Source organism: Felis catus, chromosome A3 (genome assembly GCF_018350175.1).
Source record: "Felis catus isolate Fca126 chromosome A3, F.catus_Fca126_mat1.0, whole genome shotgun sequence".
NCBI classification, from domain to species: Eukaryota; Metazoa; Chordata; class Mammalia; order Carnivora; family Felidae; genus Felis; species Felis catus.
The window spans coordinates 104,324,437-104,340,336 of NC_058370.1; the positions used below are offsets into that span (position 1 = coordinate 104,324,437).

Here is a 15,900-nt window from a genome sequence, read left to right on the forward strand (position 1 = left end):
AGAGAAGAAGCATACCAGACTCTCTGGGACAACCTGCTTCCACCCAGAGGGAGGAAGTGGAGATAGGAGGGTCTCTGGGAGGCCTGGCCTCTGCGGCAGGAGCAGTTCAAGTCCCGGCAGGACACAGACTGCTCAGGACGTGGACAAGCCAGTCACCTTCAAAGGCCATTTTGCCACCAACAGGCTCAGCCCCGCCACCTGCTTCTCCATAGTTGCAAACATTCAAGTTCTCCCTGGATTTCTCCTTGCTCCCCGGTGGGACCCTCCCTATGCAATGAAAAATTCAGAACAGAACCAAAAGGATCAGAAGCCAAAAGCCAATGTCCTCCCTTCGGGAAAATCATCCTTTGGTGAAAAGCTTCCCTGTGCAACTAGTTTTACAACAAGAAAAAACAACCCAGCAAAGATATGTGCAGTGGAGGGCGGGCAGGTGATGTGGCTGAGGCAGCCTGGTGGATGCCAGGCTGTAAATAAAACATCCCCCACCCCCAAGGACTCAGAAGCCTCCGCCCACCCAACGCCTCCAGGAATTCTCCAGACGTAAATCTAACAGGCAGGCACCGGGGCAGAAACCGCTGGCTTTAAGAAGTTTCTGCTCTTGCTGGAGAGGGAAAAAGGGGTGGAAGCTTGGAGAACATCCCCAACCCCCATTCTTAACAAAACCTTTCCAGGAACCATGAGCGATTGAATGCCTTAAAAGCAATGAGTAAAGCAATAGCCTGCCACTGTACATAAAATTCAGAAACACTGTCAGACCCATTGCAAAGAACGGTAAAGAACCACCCACGCCAGCAGAATAGAGCAAGACACCAACTAAGTCTTCAGATTGGCCAAAGCGAAAAGAAAAAGCACCCTTTCAAATATCGAACCAATGCGTTTGCCGGCCTCCCTGGCACGACACCCAGCCCGCGCGCCTATCCTCGCCCGCCCCCACCCCACTTCCGCTCATGCACCTTACCTTTAAGTGCTTCCTATAATTGTTGTAGACCACGGCCAGAAAGACGGACATGAAGATGTAGGTATTGATGATGGTGTAGGTTATAAAGTAGAGACAGTACCACCAATTGAAGTTATAGGCAGGCATCCTAGAAGGACAGAATCATGTTGCACGGTTTTTCACAGCCTAGGTCCTTAGTGCATAAAAGGCTGACCTCAGCTGCCATCCCACACGGACAACCCACGGGCACGGGGCACGGCAAAAGCTTCTCTCACTCAGACTCTCCCCCATATGGCGCGGTCCCGTGTGATGGGGTCGCAAAGCCATCACCGCCCCTAGCGCGGAACAGCTGGCTCCAAACTTGCCTTCTGAATTTCTTAGTGCCTTCTTGAGGCAGCAGCTTTCAGAGCAAGTAGGACCTTGGCGATCTCCCGACCCCCTCCCGTCCCTTCACACTGAGGGAGCCTCACTGTGGCTTCACAATCGAAGCCTAAGAAAGGAGACCGACTTGCCCAGGACGATAGAAGGAATCGAAGCGTGGCTTGGGTTGATACTCAAGGCTCTTCGGGGACACCAGACTGCCTTGTGGGGGGGGGGGGGCAGGGGAGGCAGATAATTTTCTAGCCACTCGGGGACAATGAGAAAGAAAGGAGCACCGTTAATAATGGCACCAGGGTGAGAGGCATAAATCAGGTGTGTGTGCCCACTCCACCTTCAGTAGACATTGGATTTCATACAGGAGGGGGTGTTGGAGGCACTGGCATGGCCAGGGTCTGGGAGAAAGATCCAAGGGCACACAAGGAGGGCCACAACTTTCCCTTGCGTATGTTTTTTCCCGAGCCAGGCCTAAGAGTGAGCAACAAGCCAGAGCAAGTCGGTATGATGATCCCACACAGAACTAGAGGACAGAAAACCCGCCCTGCCCCGAAGTGCAGTATGGCCTGGTTGGGACTGACACTCGCATTGAGCCCTGTCCATGCCCTAGACCCCAAGGGGTATCTACTCAGTGTGGCACTCTTTAATAATTTTACTTCCCCAAACAAGCTTAATCCATAATATGAAGGACGTTAGGAAAGAAAATACATGATGTTTTCCTCCTATGTGAAGTCCACGTGTGTGGAGAATTGGCATTGCGAAGGGGAAGGCAACAACCACTAACCTCTACATTCCTTTCCTGTCTCACCTAACCACAAAGGCGCATCAATGCTTGGGAGAACGAGCCACGATTCCTTTCGAAAGATGGCTTAGCTGTTTAAATTCAAGACGCAAAAAAATCCCGAATAGAAAGTAGGCTCCAATATTTAAGAGTTGTATCTCAAGAGATATCTCCTGCTGCTTTCAGCTTTAAAAAAAAAAAAAATCATCTAAGCTTAGTTTTAGATAGGGTTGGCTGTTGTTAGCGTAAACATTTTACATCCTTCAAAAATTTTTACACGAACATGAATAAACGGAAAAATCACTATTTCTCCCCTCTCAGCCCTGCTGGTGTTTGGAGACAGCTGCCTTTAACAAAGCGAATTCTGTCCTGGTAACAGGTGTCTATCCGTGAACATGAGCCAAGATGGACGTACATGACATCGGGGCTGTTCGCGGTAGTGACCAGCACGTAGAGCTCAAACACTATGTCCAGGATATTTGTGAAGTAGGGCAATCCTTCCACTGTTTTAAGACCCCTAAAGAGGAACCAAGAACACAAAGTGAAAAACACACACACATAAGTGAGGTTGTGGTTTCTGAGACACTTTTCCCCTTCCAGAAGCACTCCTAGAGTGTTTGAATGAGGAAGATGGCACCCGGTGACAGATTCTGCCACCAACAGGCTGAACCTGAAGGGGGGTGGGGGTGCGGGGGGGAGGCGGGGCGGGATTCACAAGCAGAAACTTCCAGAGCAGCATGCTCACCTATCCCCAAAAAGCTTCAAGGCCATAAGGGAGAATATCAGCACACTGAACATAAACAGGAGGAAGACGTAGAGAATATCGGGCAGAGTGTTCCGGATGCTTCTGAAAGTTCTTCGGATCTGTGATGACAAAATTTTCATTTCGTTTACAAGAATCGGCTAATTTTCTGCAAAAACAAAAGTCAAGCCTTTGCATATCCTAAAGTATATCCTTCCTTACCTGACGACTTTCAGGGAAGTTAATTAGGAAGACTGGTCTTAAGGCCCTTGACCATCGAACGCTGTGGACGTTAACAGCTTCCAGGGACCCATAGATAATCAGATCAATCAAGGTCAGCTGTGAGAGACATGGGACAGAGAGGTCAGTGTCACACTGCTCCAGGACAGAGAAAGTGATGGTGGGGATGCATGCTCACCGACCAGGAAGAGGGGTCACAAAGCAAGTTCCATAAACAGGATAATTCTAGTTGTGTGATATAACATTAAAAGTAGCTGTTGTTTGTGCATTTATTATGTGCCGTGAAGTACAAAAAGCACCTTCCGTAATTATTCTATGTTATCCTGACCACACCCCTAAGGTGGGCACTATTCCTGGATGGAGACACTGGGGGCACAGAGAGGGTGAGCATGTGGCCCTGGTCACACAGCTAGTAGGGGGCAGAGCCAACCCTGGAACCCACGCAGTCTGACGTCAGAGCCCATGTGGTTACCTGCACAGTTACATGCTTCCACACTACATCCTAATTAGCTTTAACTTTTCTTCAATTTGACGTATGAAATTGTCTAGCCTGGTAACAGAGGTAAGAAAATCCTGATCCTTATTGTCAGGTTCGTGATCACCTAAGAACAGGGCAAAAGAAGAACCCAGTGTATTTTTAGGGAGATGTAAGTTAAAAAGAATAACCTCCATCGTCAAAAGTGTTACTTCAGGGGCGCCTGGGTGGCGCAGTCGGTTAAGCGTCCAACTTCAGCCAGGTCACGATCTCGCGGTCCGTGAGTTCGAGCCCCGTGTCAGGCTCTGGGCTGATGGCTCAGAGCCTGGAGCCTGTTTCCGATTCTGTGTCTCCCTCTCTCTCTGCCCCTCCCCCGTTCATGCTCTGTCTCTCTCTGTCCCAAAAATAAATAAAAAACGTTGAAAAAAAAATTAAAAAAAAAAAGTGTTAATTCAGCAAGCCACAGAGGACCCAGTGAGATCCGACACAGGGGCGGAGATGGGATGCAGCCACGGAAGGAAGCTGGTGCCCTGGGCGCTGGCAGGAGGGAACTATCGTGGCTGTCCAGGGGAGGGTGGGGACAGGCAGATCACCAAAGGTCACGGTGCTGGAGGAGGCTTCCTGGGTAAGCACTCCCTCATGTAATCTTAAAGCAAAGATAGAGGTTTGTTGTTTTTTTTTAAGTTTATTTATTGTTATTTTTGAGAAAAAGAGAGAGAGGGAGGGAGAGAGAGAGAGAAAATCCCAAGCAGGCTCCACACCGTCAGCCCGGAGCCTGACGTGGGGCTTGAACTCACAAACGGTGAGATCGTGACCTGAGCCAAAATCAAGAATCGGCCTCTCTTAACTGACTGAGCCACCCAGGCGCCCCAATGACAGAGTCTTGAAAGAATAAAACTCAGGGGGCGCCCGGGTGGCTCAGTCTGACCCTTGATGTCAATGCAGTTCATGGCCTCACGGTTCACGAGATGGAGTCCCACGTTGGGCTCTGTGCTGATGGCCTGCTTGGGATTCTCTCTCTCCTCTCTGTCTAACCCTCCCCTCAAAAGAAATAAACATTGTAAAAGAATAAAACTCAGAAAAATCAAGGGCCATGGCAGGAAGACATAGTAAAGGGACTCTCAGGGAGGAGTTGTCCTAGCATGTTTGGGAAGCCAAGGGTCCTGGGCGGGGGGGGGGGGGGGGGGGGGGGGGGCGGAGACGAGGCAGGAAGTGACAAGGACTAATGGCAAATGGCTTCGAGAACCAGGCTGAAAAGGTGAGTCTTATTCCCAGGGCCTGGAGAGCCTCGGAAGTCTTTCAAATAAGGGTGACGAGGGCAAAGGAGTGAAATCGCCCCAGCGACAGGTGGAGGAAAGACCCGGACAAGGCAAGAGAACGCCCTCGTTCAATTCACTCCATACTCGCAGTCACAGAGCGCCCCTCAGTGCAGGGTGTCACTGTAGCTCTAGAGACGGAGAGGCGGAAGGTGCCGGCCCTCACAAAGCGCACATTCCAGAAGGAAAGAACGGTGCTGATGATAAAGACGCTCTGCGACAGGTGGTGGTCCACGCTCTGGAGAAAACCCGGATGAGGCAAAGGGCACGCAAGGGAGGCCTAAGGCAGCGCCAGGATGCATGGAGAGAGCAGGAGACGGGGAGGGTGGACAAGGTCGGGGGGGGGGGGCGGGCAGTAATGAAGGGGGAGCACAGAGCCTCCGCCACAATAAGGACTTCGGCTTTTCTGGGACGGGAGATGGAAAGCACTGGATGACTTGAAGCAGGGGAGCACCGTGATGGGACTTAAATTTTATGAGTGCCTGCGCGCCCACGTACTTGAGGCACTGTGCTAGGAGTTTTAGGAGATGAAGAGGTAAGGGGCCAAGTAAGGGGCCTCGTAAGGGGCCAAGCCGCAGACAGGGTCGTGGAAGACACACACAGTCTCCTTGGAGGAGATTAGCAGGAGTGTCTTCCTCTGTTTTATACAGTCTGTATTGTTTGGATTTCTTTCTTCCAGAAATAGCCTCCTCCTCCCCTCCCACCCCGTCCCCCTGCCGTCCTGCATCAGGCAGCATGGTGTTACGGACTGAACCCAAGCCTGTGCTCATAGGTACCTATATTTAGACGCTCACGGTGCGCCTATATTTCTTTTCAGTAGCAGAAAATATTTCTAAAAATAAGAAAAGTACAGATAGGTAGTCTGCATATTCTGAGGGTTCAGCAGATGTGTGAAGGGAAGTCAAGTTAAGTATGTAGAACAAGGTGAGGAAAGACAGTGGACATTCCAGGCAAAAGAGCCACCGCAGGCAGGGGAGGAGCGAGTGGTACGTGCGTGGGGCAGCAGGCAAGTCGGTCCAGCTAGAGTGAAGAGGTCCCAACTAGAGTGAAGCACGTTTGCAGGACTGGGGGGCACTGAATAGTCTTGGGGCGCTGACAGACGTTTTCCAGCAAGGGAGCGAAGTGATCTGAGACGTGCTTCCGGAGAATTAATCCCGCGGCAGCATCTAAAATGCACGGATCGGGCATCTGAGGTGGAGGTGACCACGACAGTTCCCGAAAGGGGTGACCAGGGCCTGTGCCACGACGTGGGAACAGAATGGCGTGCCACAAAGAGACAGCGTGTGGCCACATCAGAGACGACTGCGATAGTCCACGTGCGGAGAATGAAACAGGGCAAGAGGCGTCCTGAGGGGCCGTGGGGAGGCCAGATGCGAGAGAGGGGAGAATCTGGACTAGGAGGACGTCGTACTGGGTGTTGGGACGTAAGGCACCACCGGCAAGCAAACAGCCAGGGGAGGCGAGGGGTGAAAGGGCGTGGGTTTCGTCCCACTGTGTTTGCGTTGACACACAGAGGTAGAAACGGCTGGCGAGCAGCGGGCCACAGGCAAAAGAAACTCAGAGGGGAAACCAGTATCGGCTACAGCACGGGGACCCCTACCTAGGAGTGTTCATGAGGGCTCTGAGAATGGACGGCTTAGGGGCGTGCAGACTGAGCCATGGGTGAACTGGAAAGAATGAGGGTTCAGGCAAGCCGGCTGCTGCGGTCGGTAAGAAGCTAATTATCACGTACCCTTAGCTAATCACTGAAGGGGCTTCTCTGCCCCTAACAGCAGCCTTTCGGAATTCCTTACCCTGCCCCTCTTGGCCTGACTGCTTAGCATATATCCTCCCAGATCTCTCTGTGAATGCGTACCATTCTTTCCTTTTTTTCTTTGCAACAAAACCGTGAGCCGGCTCTGTGGTAACTGGTTCTTTGGGCTTCGTGAATGGTAAGCACCTCGCCTGGGTAATAGACATTTGTCGCTTTCACACTAGTTTATAAAGGGCTGAGTGGATGTGCCACGTTTCATTTAACACATATCTACTGTCGGGAAATCACGTTGTTACCAGTTTTTCCAGTATCAGGAACGGTTCAGCCACGGACCAATCTTGTAGCTAAACCTTTGAACACATCCTTCTCTCCTAACGATAAAGTCCCAGGAATAGAACTCCAGGGTGCAAGTGTAAGCACCTTTAAGGCTTTTCAAAGAACTGCCAAACAGCCTTCGAGAAAGACAGCTCACTCGTCCCTCCAGGAGGGTATCAGGGGTTCTGTTTCCTCTCCATCTTGCTAACGCTGTTTTATAGGCACACACATGGTATTTTATTGTTGTTTTGATATATATTTCTGAATTAGTGAAGTTACACATTGTTTCATTATCTGCCATTATTTATATTTTTGTTTTAGGAGATGCCTTCACCTATTTTCAGCCCTGTTGGGGGGGGCCTCTTTTTTTTCCCCCTTTTAATTTACAAGTGCTCTTGCTATGTTAAAACACAGCACTCGCACTGTCATACGTTGGTTGCCCTGTTTGTTCTTCATTTGGGGTCCGCTTGCACTTGTGCTAATGGTGTTTGCTGTGCCGACGTCTGTCATTGTTGCTTTAACCAGATCAAATCTATTCAGGCTTTTGTCTTCATAGTTTCTGCCTTTGACCACAAAATCTTCAGGGTACTATAATGAGCACTCACCACGATGGTTACCATGATGCAGATGTTTTTCGTATCCTTCCAGAAAACCATTTGAGGAGTGACTTTTGCAAAGTGTACAAGTCTCCCAAAGAATGCAGTCAGACAGAGTACTTCTGCTAACGAGGTAGCCTGCACGCAGAAAACAGAGACTAAACACAGCGCCCCGCCTCTTGGAGGTTCAGCTTTAGCTCTCTCGCAACCCTCCCAGCCCCCCAAGCCACCTTGATGCCCCCTCCAAGAATTAGCACTGTCCCTTTTGACTGCGGCAAATTGCAGTCAAATTCTGTGCTAGTTGGAATGGTTTCTTCCTCTTAAGAGGAAACCTGCCCTTGAGTCACGAATCCCATGACCCAACAGGCAGGGAGGGCTTCCTGGGAGGGGCTGGATCAGCAGGCAGAGCACCCAGAAGGCATTTCCCCAGAAGACGGGAGGTCTGGGACGGCAGACACAGGCATCTTCTGTGCTCTCCAATTTCAAGTTCATATTTACAAAAGGCATCTAGAAGTTCAGTTTCTCTAACAGGAGAGTAACCTCCCAAAGACGTGTTTTGAGATGTGGGTCATTCCTTAGCCATCAGTGCCACTGCCGCCCTCCGCCCGTGTGTGGCTGGTTTAGAGGAAAGAAGGGAGGCCACTGAGACCCAGTGCCAAGTCCTGACCGTCTCCTCTGTAGGTTACATACAGGACACCAGCTCCAAAATCCCTACAGGCAGCTAGACTGGCAGCCTGTGATCGCAGCCCAGGCTTTCCTGTGATTCCCTGAGGCAGTAACTCCTCCCCAACAAGGACACTTTCCTTCATCAGGGGGTGAGGAGGGTGGCACAGTATGAAGAGATGGGGAGACTGGGCCCTGAAAGCAGCACTTGACACAGTCTTCCCCTCCCCACCCCAGCCTTCATGGGTCCTGGGCGTGGACATGGGCTACAGCCGCTTCCGAACCGTCTAGCCCTCAGCCTATTCATCCTCGAAGGACTCTAGAGACTCCCTGTCAAGGCCAGGCTTGCAACAGTGTCTGGGGCAATTCCAGGACACCTCTGCTCAAAATAAGATGTGCTTGGTAATGCTGCATCTGGGCCAAAGCCCCCCCATGACACATTCGATTCTAGAGACCAGAGGTCCAAACACCGGCTGAAGGAGCACCCTGAACTCAGCCAACCTGAAGCTGTACGTGACCAAAAACAAACGGAAGGGTGAGGACTCGGGAAGAGAGGCAAGGGGCTGAGCAGACAACCCCAGGGAAGTCTCATCGCGTCCAGAGTGGGCCGTGCTAGGGAGGGACTGGCCGTCTGGGTCTCTGAATGCACAGCTCTGCTTCTCCCAACTCTGGGGTTTGTTTTGATAGTCACTGGGCTACAAGTTTTCTATGCAGAGACTTCACTAATTGTAGCCTCTTCATCATACAGAAGTGTGTTACACCATCACTTTGGTGGCCCCCGGTGAACCACGCTCCCAGTTTTCAGCCCCGTGTGCAGCGTCCTCCCATGTGGACTCGGGGCTCCGGCATCTCAGGGGCTTTGGCCGAGAGGACATCAACAAGCCGACAGAAGTGGAGGCTTGTACACTCGGATGCTCCTGCTTGGCCCTACTCCTCCCCCACTGGGAGAAACCTACACCACATGCAGCAGCTTCGTAACACAGCAGGGCACTTGGTCCACGGCTCCAGCCAGGCAAGCTCCCAGCTCGCGGCCAGCAGCACCTGCCAGCCTCCAGAGATCCACGGAGCTTCCAGATATTGTTACCCCAGCTAACGACACAGGAGCAGGAAATCTTTCCAGCCTGGGCCCACTTACCCACAGAATCAGGGGAGGTAATAAAGATAGGGGTCAGTGAACTTAATCTGTTGAAGGACCAGACCGTAGATATTCTGGGCCTTGCCAGTCATCCAGTCTCTGCGACAACTGCAGGGGCAGCATCAAGTCAGGAAATTAACATGAGTGGATCATCAATTTCATACTTGGACCGAACCGGAGTAGCCGGTGAATTTGATGCGATTACTCAAAATCGTACGTGATCAGCTGCTAAGTGCCAATAAATAGTGATTTAGGACTAAGAAGAAAAGCTGGAAACGTGGCAAATACAACAAGTTGCGTATCACACTAAATTATGACATTGTCTACTCGCCCTTTCATGGATACGCTCTGAAAATATCATTTGTCTACCCAATTCATCCCTGCAGAAACGGAAGACAAAAACCTCTACTCCATTTAAAATGCCTTATAGGGGCGCCTGGGTGGATCAGTCGGTTAAGCGTCCGACTTCCGGCTCAGGTCATGATCTTGCGGTTCGTGAGTTAAAGCCCCGCATGGGGCTCTGTGCTGACAGCTCAGAGCCTGGAGCCTGTTTCAGATTCTGTGTCTCCCTCTCTCTCTCTCTGACCCTCCCCCGTTCATGTTCTGTCTCTCTCTGTCTCAAAAATAAATAAACGTTAAAAATAAATAAATAAATAAATAAATAAATAAATAAATAATAAAATGCCTTATAATTGAGACGGAAGCATCAGCTCAGCAAGCAGGCAGAATTCTTCCAAACAAACCCCAGCAATGAAAATAAAACCTCATCCAGGGCACCTGTGTGGCTCGGTCAGGCAAACATCCAACTCTTGATTTTGGCCCCGGTCATGATCCCACAGTTCATGAGTTTGAGTTTGAGCCCAGAGTCAGGCTCTGCACTGACAGTAAGGAGCCCGCTTGGGATTCTCTGTCTCCCTCTCTTGGCCCCGCCCCTGTGCAAACACAGGTGCGGACAAGCGCCCTCTCTCTCTTTCTCTCTCTCTCTCAAAATAAACAAACATTTAAAAACAATAATAAAAGAAAACCACACTCATATTTATTGAAATTTGGAAAAAAAAAAAAAAAAAAAGGAAGAAGGCATGGGGCCCAACTCATCAATGACAAAGTCTGGTTAGCCATTTTTTTTTTTTTTTTTATTTATTTTGTTTTTAATTTTTTTTTTCAACGTTTATTTATTTTTGGGACAGAGAGAGACAGAGCATGAACGGGGGAGGGGCAGAGAGAGAGGGAGACACAGAATCGGAAACAGGCTCCAGGCTCCGAGCCATCAGCCCAGAGCCCGACGCGCGGCTCGAACTCACGGACCGCGAGATCGTGACCTGGCTGAAGTCGGACGCTTAACCGACTGCGCCACCCAGGCGCCCCTAGCCATTTTGTTTTTAATCCTTACCAAGAAAGGCAGGGGAAACAGTGCTGGTTCTTCAAACAGGGCGAGAGAGAGGTCGACACAAATAAAGAAGTAGATGGCTACTTGCATTGTCCAGTGGTTATAAAAATAGTAAAGTCTGAAGATGAAAAGAATAAAGGTGTTTATATACAAGGAGCAGGAGTTAAACAAAACTCACACTTCCCACCAAAAGACTAATGGTGGGCAAAATACAAAATAGGGCTCTGGCCACATTTCCTTTCAATCTTAGGGAGCAAGGGACAGCACTGAATTGAGCACACATTACAAAACACTAACAGGAAAAAAAAAAAAGGCAACAATAGTATCGCATCTCAAACCACAGTCTCTTAAGTGTCTCAAGCTATGATCAGTACCTCCTGCATAGCGGTTGTGACCGTAATAAAAAGAATACTTTCAGAGGACTTTGAACGGTGACTGGTGCACAGTAAACCCTCAGTTAAAGTGACCTATTATGCTGTGGCGTGGTAGCCTAGCCAATCTAAAATGTGCATCACCCCATCTCAATATGGTAGATTCAGAGAGATCTTGTGGTCACACAGTTCTCTTCCTAGGGGTGGGGGACAGTCTCCCCAACCTGCTCGAAGCTTCCAGGAATGAGGCGTGCGTCTGTTTGTTGCTTTGGAGGCACTGGCACGGAGCCCTGATGATAGGAAATGTTTTTTTCCTCATTTTGAGCCAAATCTTTGGTCTTAGTTCAACATTCAGGGGGTGGGAGAGAAAAGGCATGATTCTTACGAAAAGAACAAATATATGGATTGCATCAGAAGGCACCAGAAAGAAAAAGTCTTTTTGCCTAAGTGGCTCTAAGAGGACAACCTTATCTACAAGGAAAGGATGATGTGATTCACTTCAGATGCCCTATCTCCTGCTCTATACGTTAGTCATGTACTCATTTATCTGTCCTTAATGTATTTATTGAGTGCTTCCCTATGTGTGAGACACCATGCTCTTATAACTTAAAAAAAAAAAAATAAAAGCATTGGATGTTAGGATTTTATCCAAATCTCCATGCCTTATCCTAGAGACTTCTCAAAATGTTTGTGGAGACAATGTCTTCAGTTTGGGTTCAACTTCAAGACTGGTAAGTACTAAAGGACAGGTTGCTCTAGGAGACAGTTTAATACTTTACCTGATGGCCCGAGGAGATGTTTCAAATGGAACATTTCTGTTGTACTGGGCATCAGAAACATAGGCAGCTGCCAAGAGAAGGTTCTGGTCCTCCTTGGGAGAAAGTAAGGAGAGAACAACAATCAGAAGAGGAAAGGGCACTTCTCTTTTTCATGTATATGTACAAAAGGAAACCCTCCTCCCTCTCTCCCCGCACCATCTCACTCTCGCCAGAGGTAATCAACCTTCAGAGTACTGTATGTGCTTTCCTGGGCATTGGGACCTGAGGTGGGGCTGAGACACAGGCACGCTTAACCTTCCTGAATCCAAACTGTGTGCCCTGTAATGTGTGCTCTCAGAGGAAGAAACGAGAAAGCACTGAGTAGTACGTATAAATGTACTTAAATGGTACGTTTATACCAACATATATAGGGCTATATACACACAAACAGATAAACACAAAATTATATTTAGGGTACTTGATGAGTGGTTAGAGTGTTTTCCAAGGGTAATAAATAAATAAATTATTGCCTTTTTTGATGACTTTTGAAGCTAACTCCTTCTCAAGGTATGACCCCCGCTCTACATATACACATAATTTAAAAATAATAAAATTATTTTCATATGGTGCAAAGCTTATTTTTCTCACTCCATATATTCTGGACATTTTTTTTTCATGACAATACATACACATCTACCCCGTTCTTTTCAACAAATGCCTCTTCCTTTAAGTAGGAAGAGGCATTTTCCTTCCTTTTCTTTCTATTTCAAACACAATTACATTGGATTTTTTAAAATATGTATTACACACAGACACACATGCATATCTTTGTGCCATATGAGTGTGCTTGTAGGACACAGTTGAACTTGTGGATGAAAGGTCTTTGCATTTTTTTATTTTGATAGATACCACCAAATTGTTTCCCCCAAAGTGACACCTTTGATATGCCTCTAAATAGTACATGAGCACCATGTTTCCTGCTTCTCGCCAACATTCTTATAATTTAAAATGATTGATAATATCCAACCAGCCAGAGGGGCATCTTGAGATTTGACTTTACATCTCCTCATGACCAGTACAGCTGAGCCCCATGGGTGATGACTCACATTTCTGATTGTGTATAAATGAGATAAAGAACACATACAAACAGACTAGCTATTTAGACCTTCCTTCGTCCTCTAGGAGGAAAAAAAAACCCGATTATCCATTCGATTACCAGAGTTACCTCCTCAAAACACAGGACATCGTCCTGTATGGACTGGAATGGAGATCTACCATTGGTCAAGCAAGCCAATGTTGCAAATGCAGCTAGTATTCAGAGAGGTCAAAAGATTCCAAACTTTGGACAAAAGTATATATTTGTACACACTGTAGGATTGCATTTCCTAAATTTATTTCATATTGCAACACTTAAGTAAGTCATGGGGCGCCTGGGTGGCGCAGTCGGTTAAGCGTCCGACTTCAGCCAGGTCACGATCTCGCGGTCCGTGAGTTCGAGCCCCGCGTCAGGCTCTGGGCTGATGGCTCGGAGCCTGGAGCCTGCTTCCGATTCTGTGTCTCCCTCCTCTCTGCCCCTCCCCCGTTCATGCTCTGTCTCTCTCTGTCCCAAAAATAAATAAAAAACGTTGGAAAAAAAAAAAAGTAAGTCATATCGCATTAAAAAACACAAACATTAGTTACTAAGATAGGTCTTTTAAGAGACATTTCACCAAAGAAGATATATATATATATATATATATATATATATATATATATATATATGGCAAATAAGCACATAAAAAGATGCTCAACATTTTTAGTCATGAGGGAAATACATATTTAAGCCACAATGAACTACCACTACATATCCACTAAGACTAAACAATGTCTAAAACTAAAGACTGACTCTACCAAGAGCTGACATGCATGTAAAGCAACTAGAACTCTCACACAGTGTTGGTAGGAATAGAAAACGGTTCATTTACTTTGGCAAACAATTTGGTAGTGTTGGGGCCATTCCGTTCCTAAGCCTTTACCAAAGAGAAAGAAAGCATATGTCTACATAGAGACTTTACATCCAACCCAAGAATGTGGCTATGTGAGAACACCATTCCGAAGTTGTATGCAAATATTTGAAATAGTTGAAAACTAGAAATTTCAGAGGCGAAAACTAGAAACAACCAAAATGTCCACAGATACATGTATGAGTAAACAAAATGTGATATATGTATGCCATGGAAGACTACTCAGCAATAAAAAGGAATGAATTCCTGATACACACAACATAATGGATGAATCTGAAAATAAGTTTTCTGTGAAAGAAGTTAACTCCTGTCTCCCAAAGGAACACCTACTACACGAGTATATAAAACTCTAGAATATGCAAATGAATCTATAGAGGCAGAAACCAGATCAGTTGCCTGGAGACAGGGGGAGGAGGGGATGGAGAGAGGGGTGGGTTGCAAATAGGAAATCCGTAGGGGTGATAGATGCATTCATTACCTTGAATGTGGTATTACTATCCCAAGTGTTTTCCTTGTGATACCAAGGCTCACCAAGACTCATCAAACTACACTCTTCAAGTAAGTGTAGTTTAATGTATATCAATCATGGCTCACTAAAGCTGTTAAAAATTGCCCCAAGACAAAGATAAATGTTTTGATTAACAATAGATGTGGAACAAAAGTCTCAAAGATGAATTAACCACTGTAAGAACCCATCACCTCCTGAGTCATGGGCATTCTCAGGGCTGGTGCAGCAAATTTTTAAAAGCAGGTTATTAAACACTAAAAAGTACCGTACAAATGTGTTAAACACTTAACACACGTTTTTCTTTTACATATTAAAAACATTTTAGTAGACAATCTCTTAATGCCAATTATTTTTCCACTGAACATCATGAATACTGAGGAACACTAGAGTCCCCCCCAGGATATGCTCAGAAATCTATTTTAGATATAAAATCTCTGTCCCCGAGATTTTTTTTTTTAATTTTTTTTTTTAACATTTATTTATTTTTGAGACAGAGAGAGACAGAGCATGAACGGGGGAGGGTCAGAGAGAGAGGGAGACACAGAATCGGAAACAGGCTCCAGGCTCTGAGCCATCAGCCCAGAGCCCGACACGGGGCTCGAACTCACGGACCGCGAGATCGTGACCTGGCTGAAGTCGGACGCTTAACCGACTGCGCCACCCAGGCGCCCCATCTGTCCCCGAGATTTTAAGAAAGTTTCATTAAGCCTCATATCGATCATACTGGGACAGCAAAGAATTAAGATATTAAGGCCTTCCTTTAAAAAATATATTTAGGATCACTTCTCGGCCTTTTGGCTAAGATCAAGTGTAAAAAACATATTTAGGGGCACTTGGGCGGTTCAGTCAGTTAAGTGTCCAACTCTTAATTCCAGCCCAGGTCATGAGATCAAGCCCTGTGTTTATAGATACAGATATAGACATAGACACAGACATAGATATATTTAAAGCAAAATCTCTTAAAGCCAATTTAATTGTTCCCAATTTAAAAAGATGATGCTACTGGGACACCTGGGTGGCTCAGTTAGTTAAACGTCCAACTTCAGCTCAGGTCATGATCTCATGATTCGTGGGTTCAAACCCCATGAATGGGTTCAAACCCCTGTGCTGACAGCTCAGAGCCTGGAACCTGCTTCAGATTCTGTATCTCCCTCTCTCTCTCTGCCCCTCTCCCGCTTGTGCTCTGTCTCTCTGTCTCTCTTTCTCTCTCTCCCTCTCTCTCAAAAATAAGTAAACATTAAAAAATATTTTGGGGGGCACCTGGGTGGCTCAGTCGGTTAAGCATCTGACTTCCACTCAGGTCATGATCTCACAGTTCGTGAGTTCGAGCCCCACATCAGGCTCTGTGCTGACAGCTCAGAGCCTGGAACCTGCTTCGGAGTCTGTGTCTCCATCTCTCTGCTCCTCCCCCACTCGCACTCTCTCTCTCTATCTCAAAAAAAAAAAAAACAAAAACAAAAAAAACAAACAATTACTGAAAAAAAAAATGATACTACTAACATTCTTTCAGTCCCAGTGAAACAGTTTGTCCGCACAAAAGGAGTT

At 47.2% G+C, this 15,900-nt stretch overlaps 1 protein-coding gene across 5 annotated transcripts in view; it reads right to left on the reverse strand.

Moving 5' to 3' along the window:
- The window catches only part of LOC101089184 (two pore calcium channel protein 1-like), a 69,586-nt gene that overhangs the window by 21,867 nt on the left and 31,819 nt on the right, over positions 1–15,900 (reverse strand). For all 5 annotated transcript variants that reach the window (XM_023251896.2, XM_045054590.1, XM_023251898.2 and 2 more), the window contains 7 exons: positions 11,866–11,957; positions 10,719–10,833; positions 7,540–7,668; positions 3,058–3,174; positions 2,839–2,957; positions 2,509–2,610; positions 959–1,085 (listed from right to left, as the gene is read on the reverse strand). In XM_023251896.2, the coding sequence (XP_023107664.1) occupies positions 959–1,085; positions 2,509–2,610; positions 2,839–2,957; positions 3,058–3,174; positions 7,540–7,668; positions 10,719–10,805 (681 nt within the window). In that variant the 5' untranslated portion in view covers positions 10,806–10,833; positions 11,866–11,957. The remainder of the gene's footprint in view (positions 1–958; positions 1,086–2,508; positions 2,611–2,838; positions 2,958–3,057; positions 3,175–7,539; positions 7,669–10,718; positions 10,834–11,865; positions 11,958–15,900) is intronic.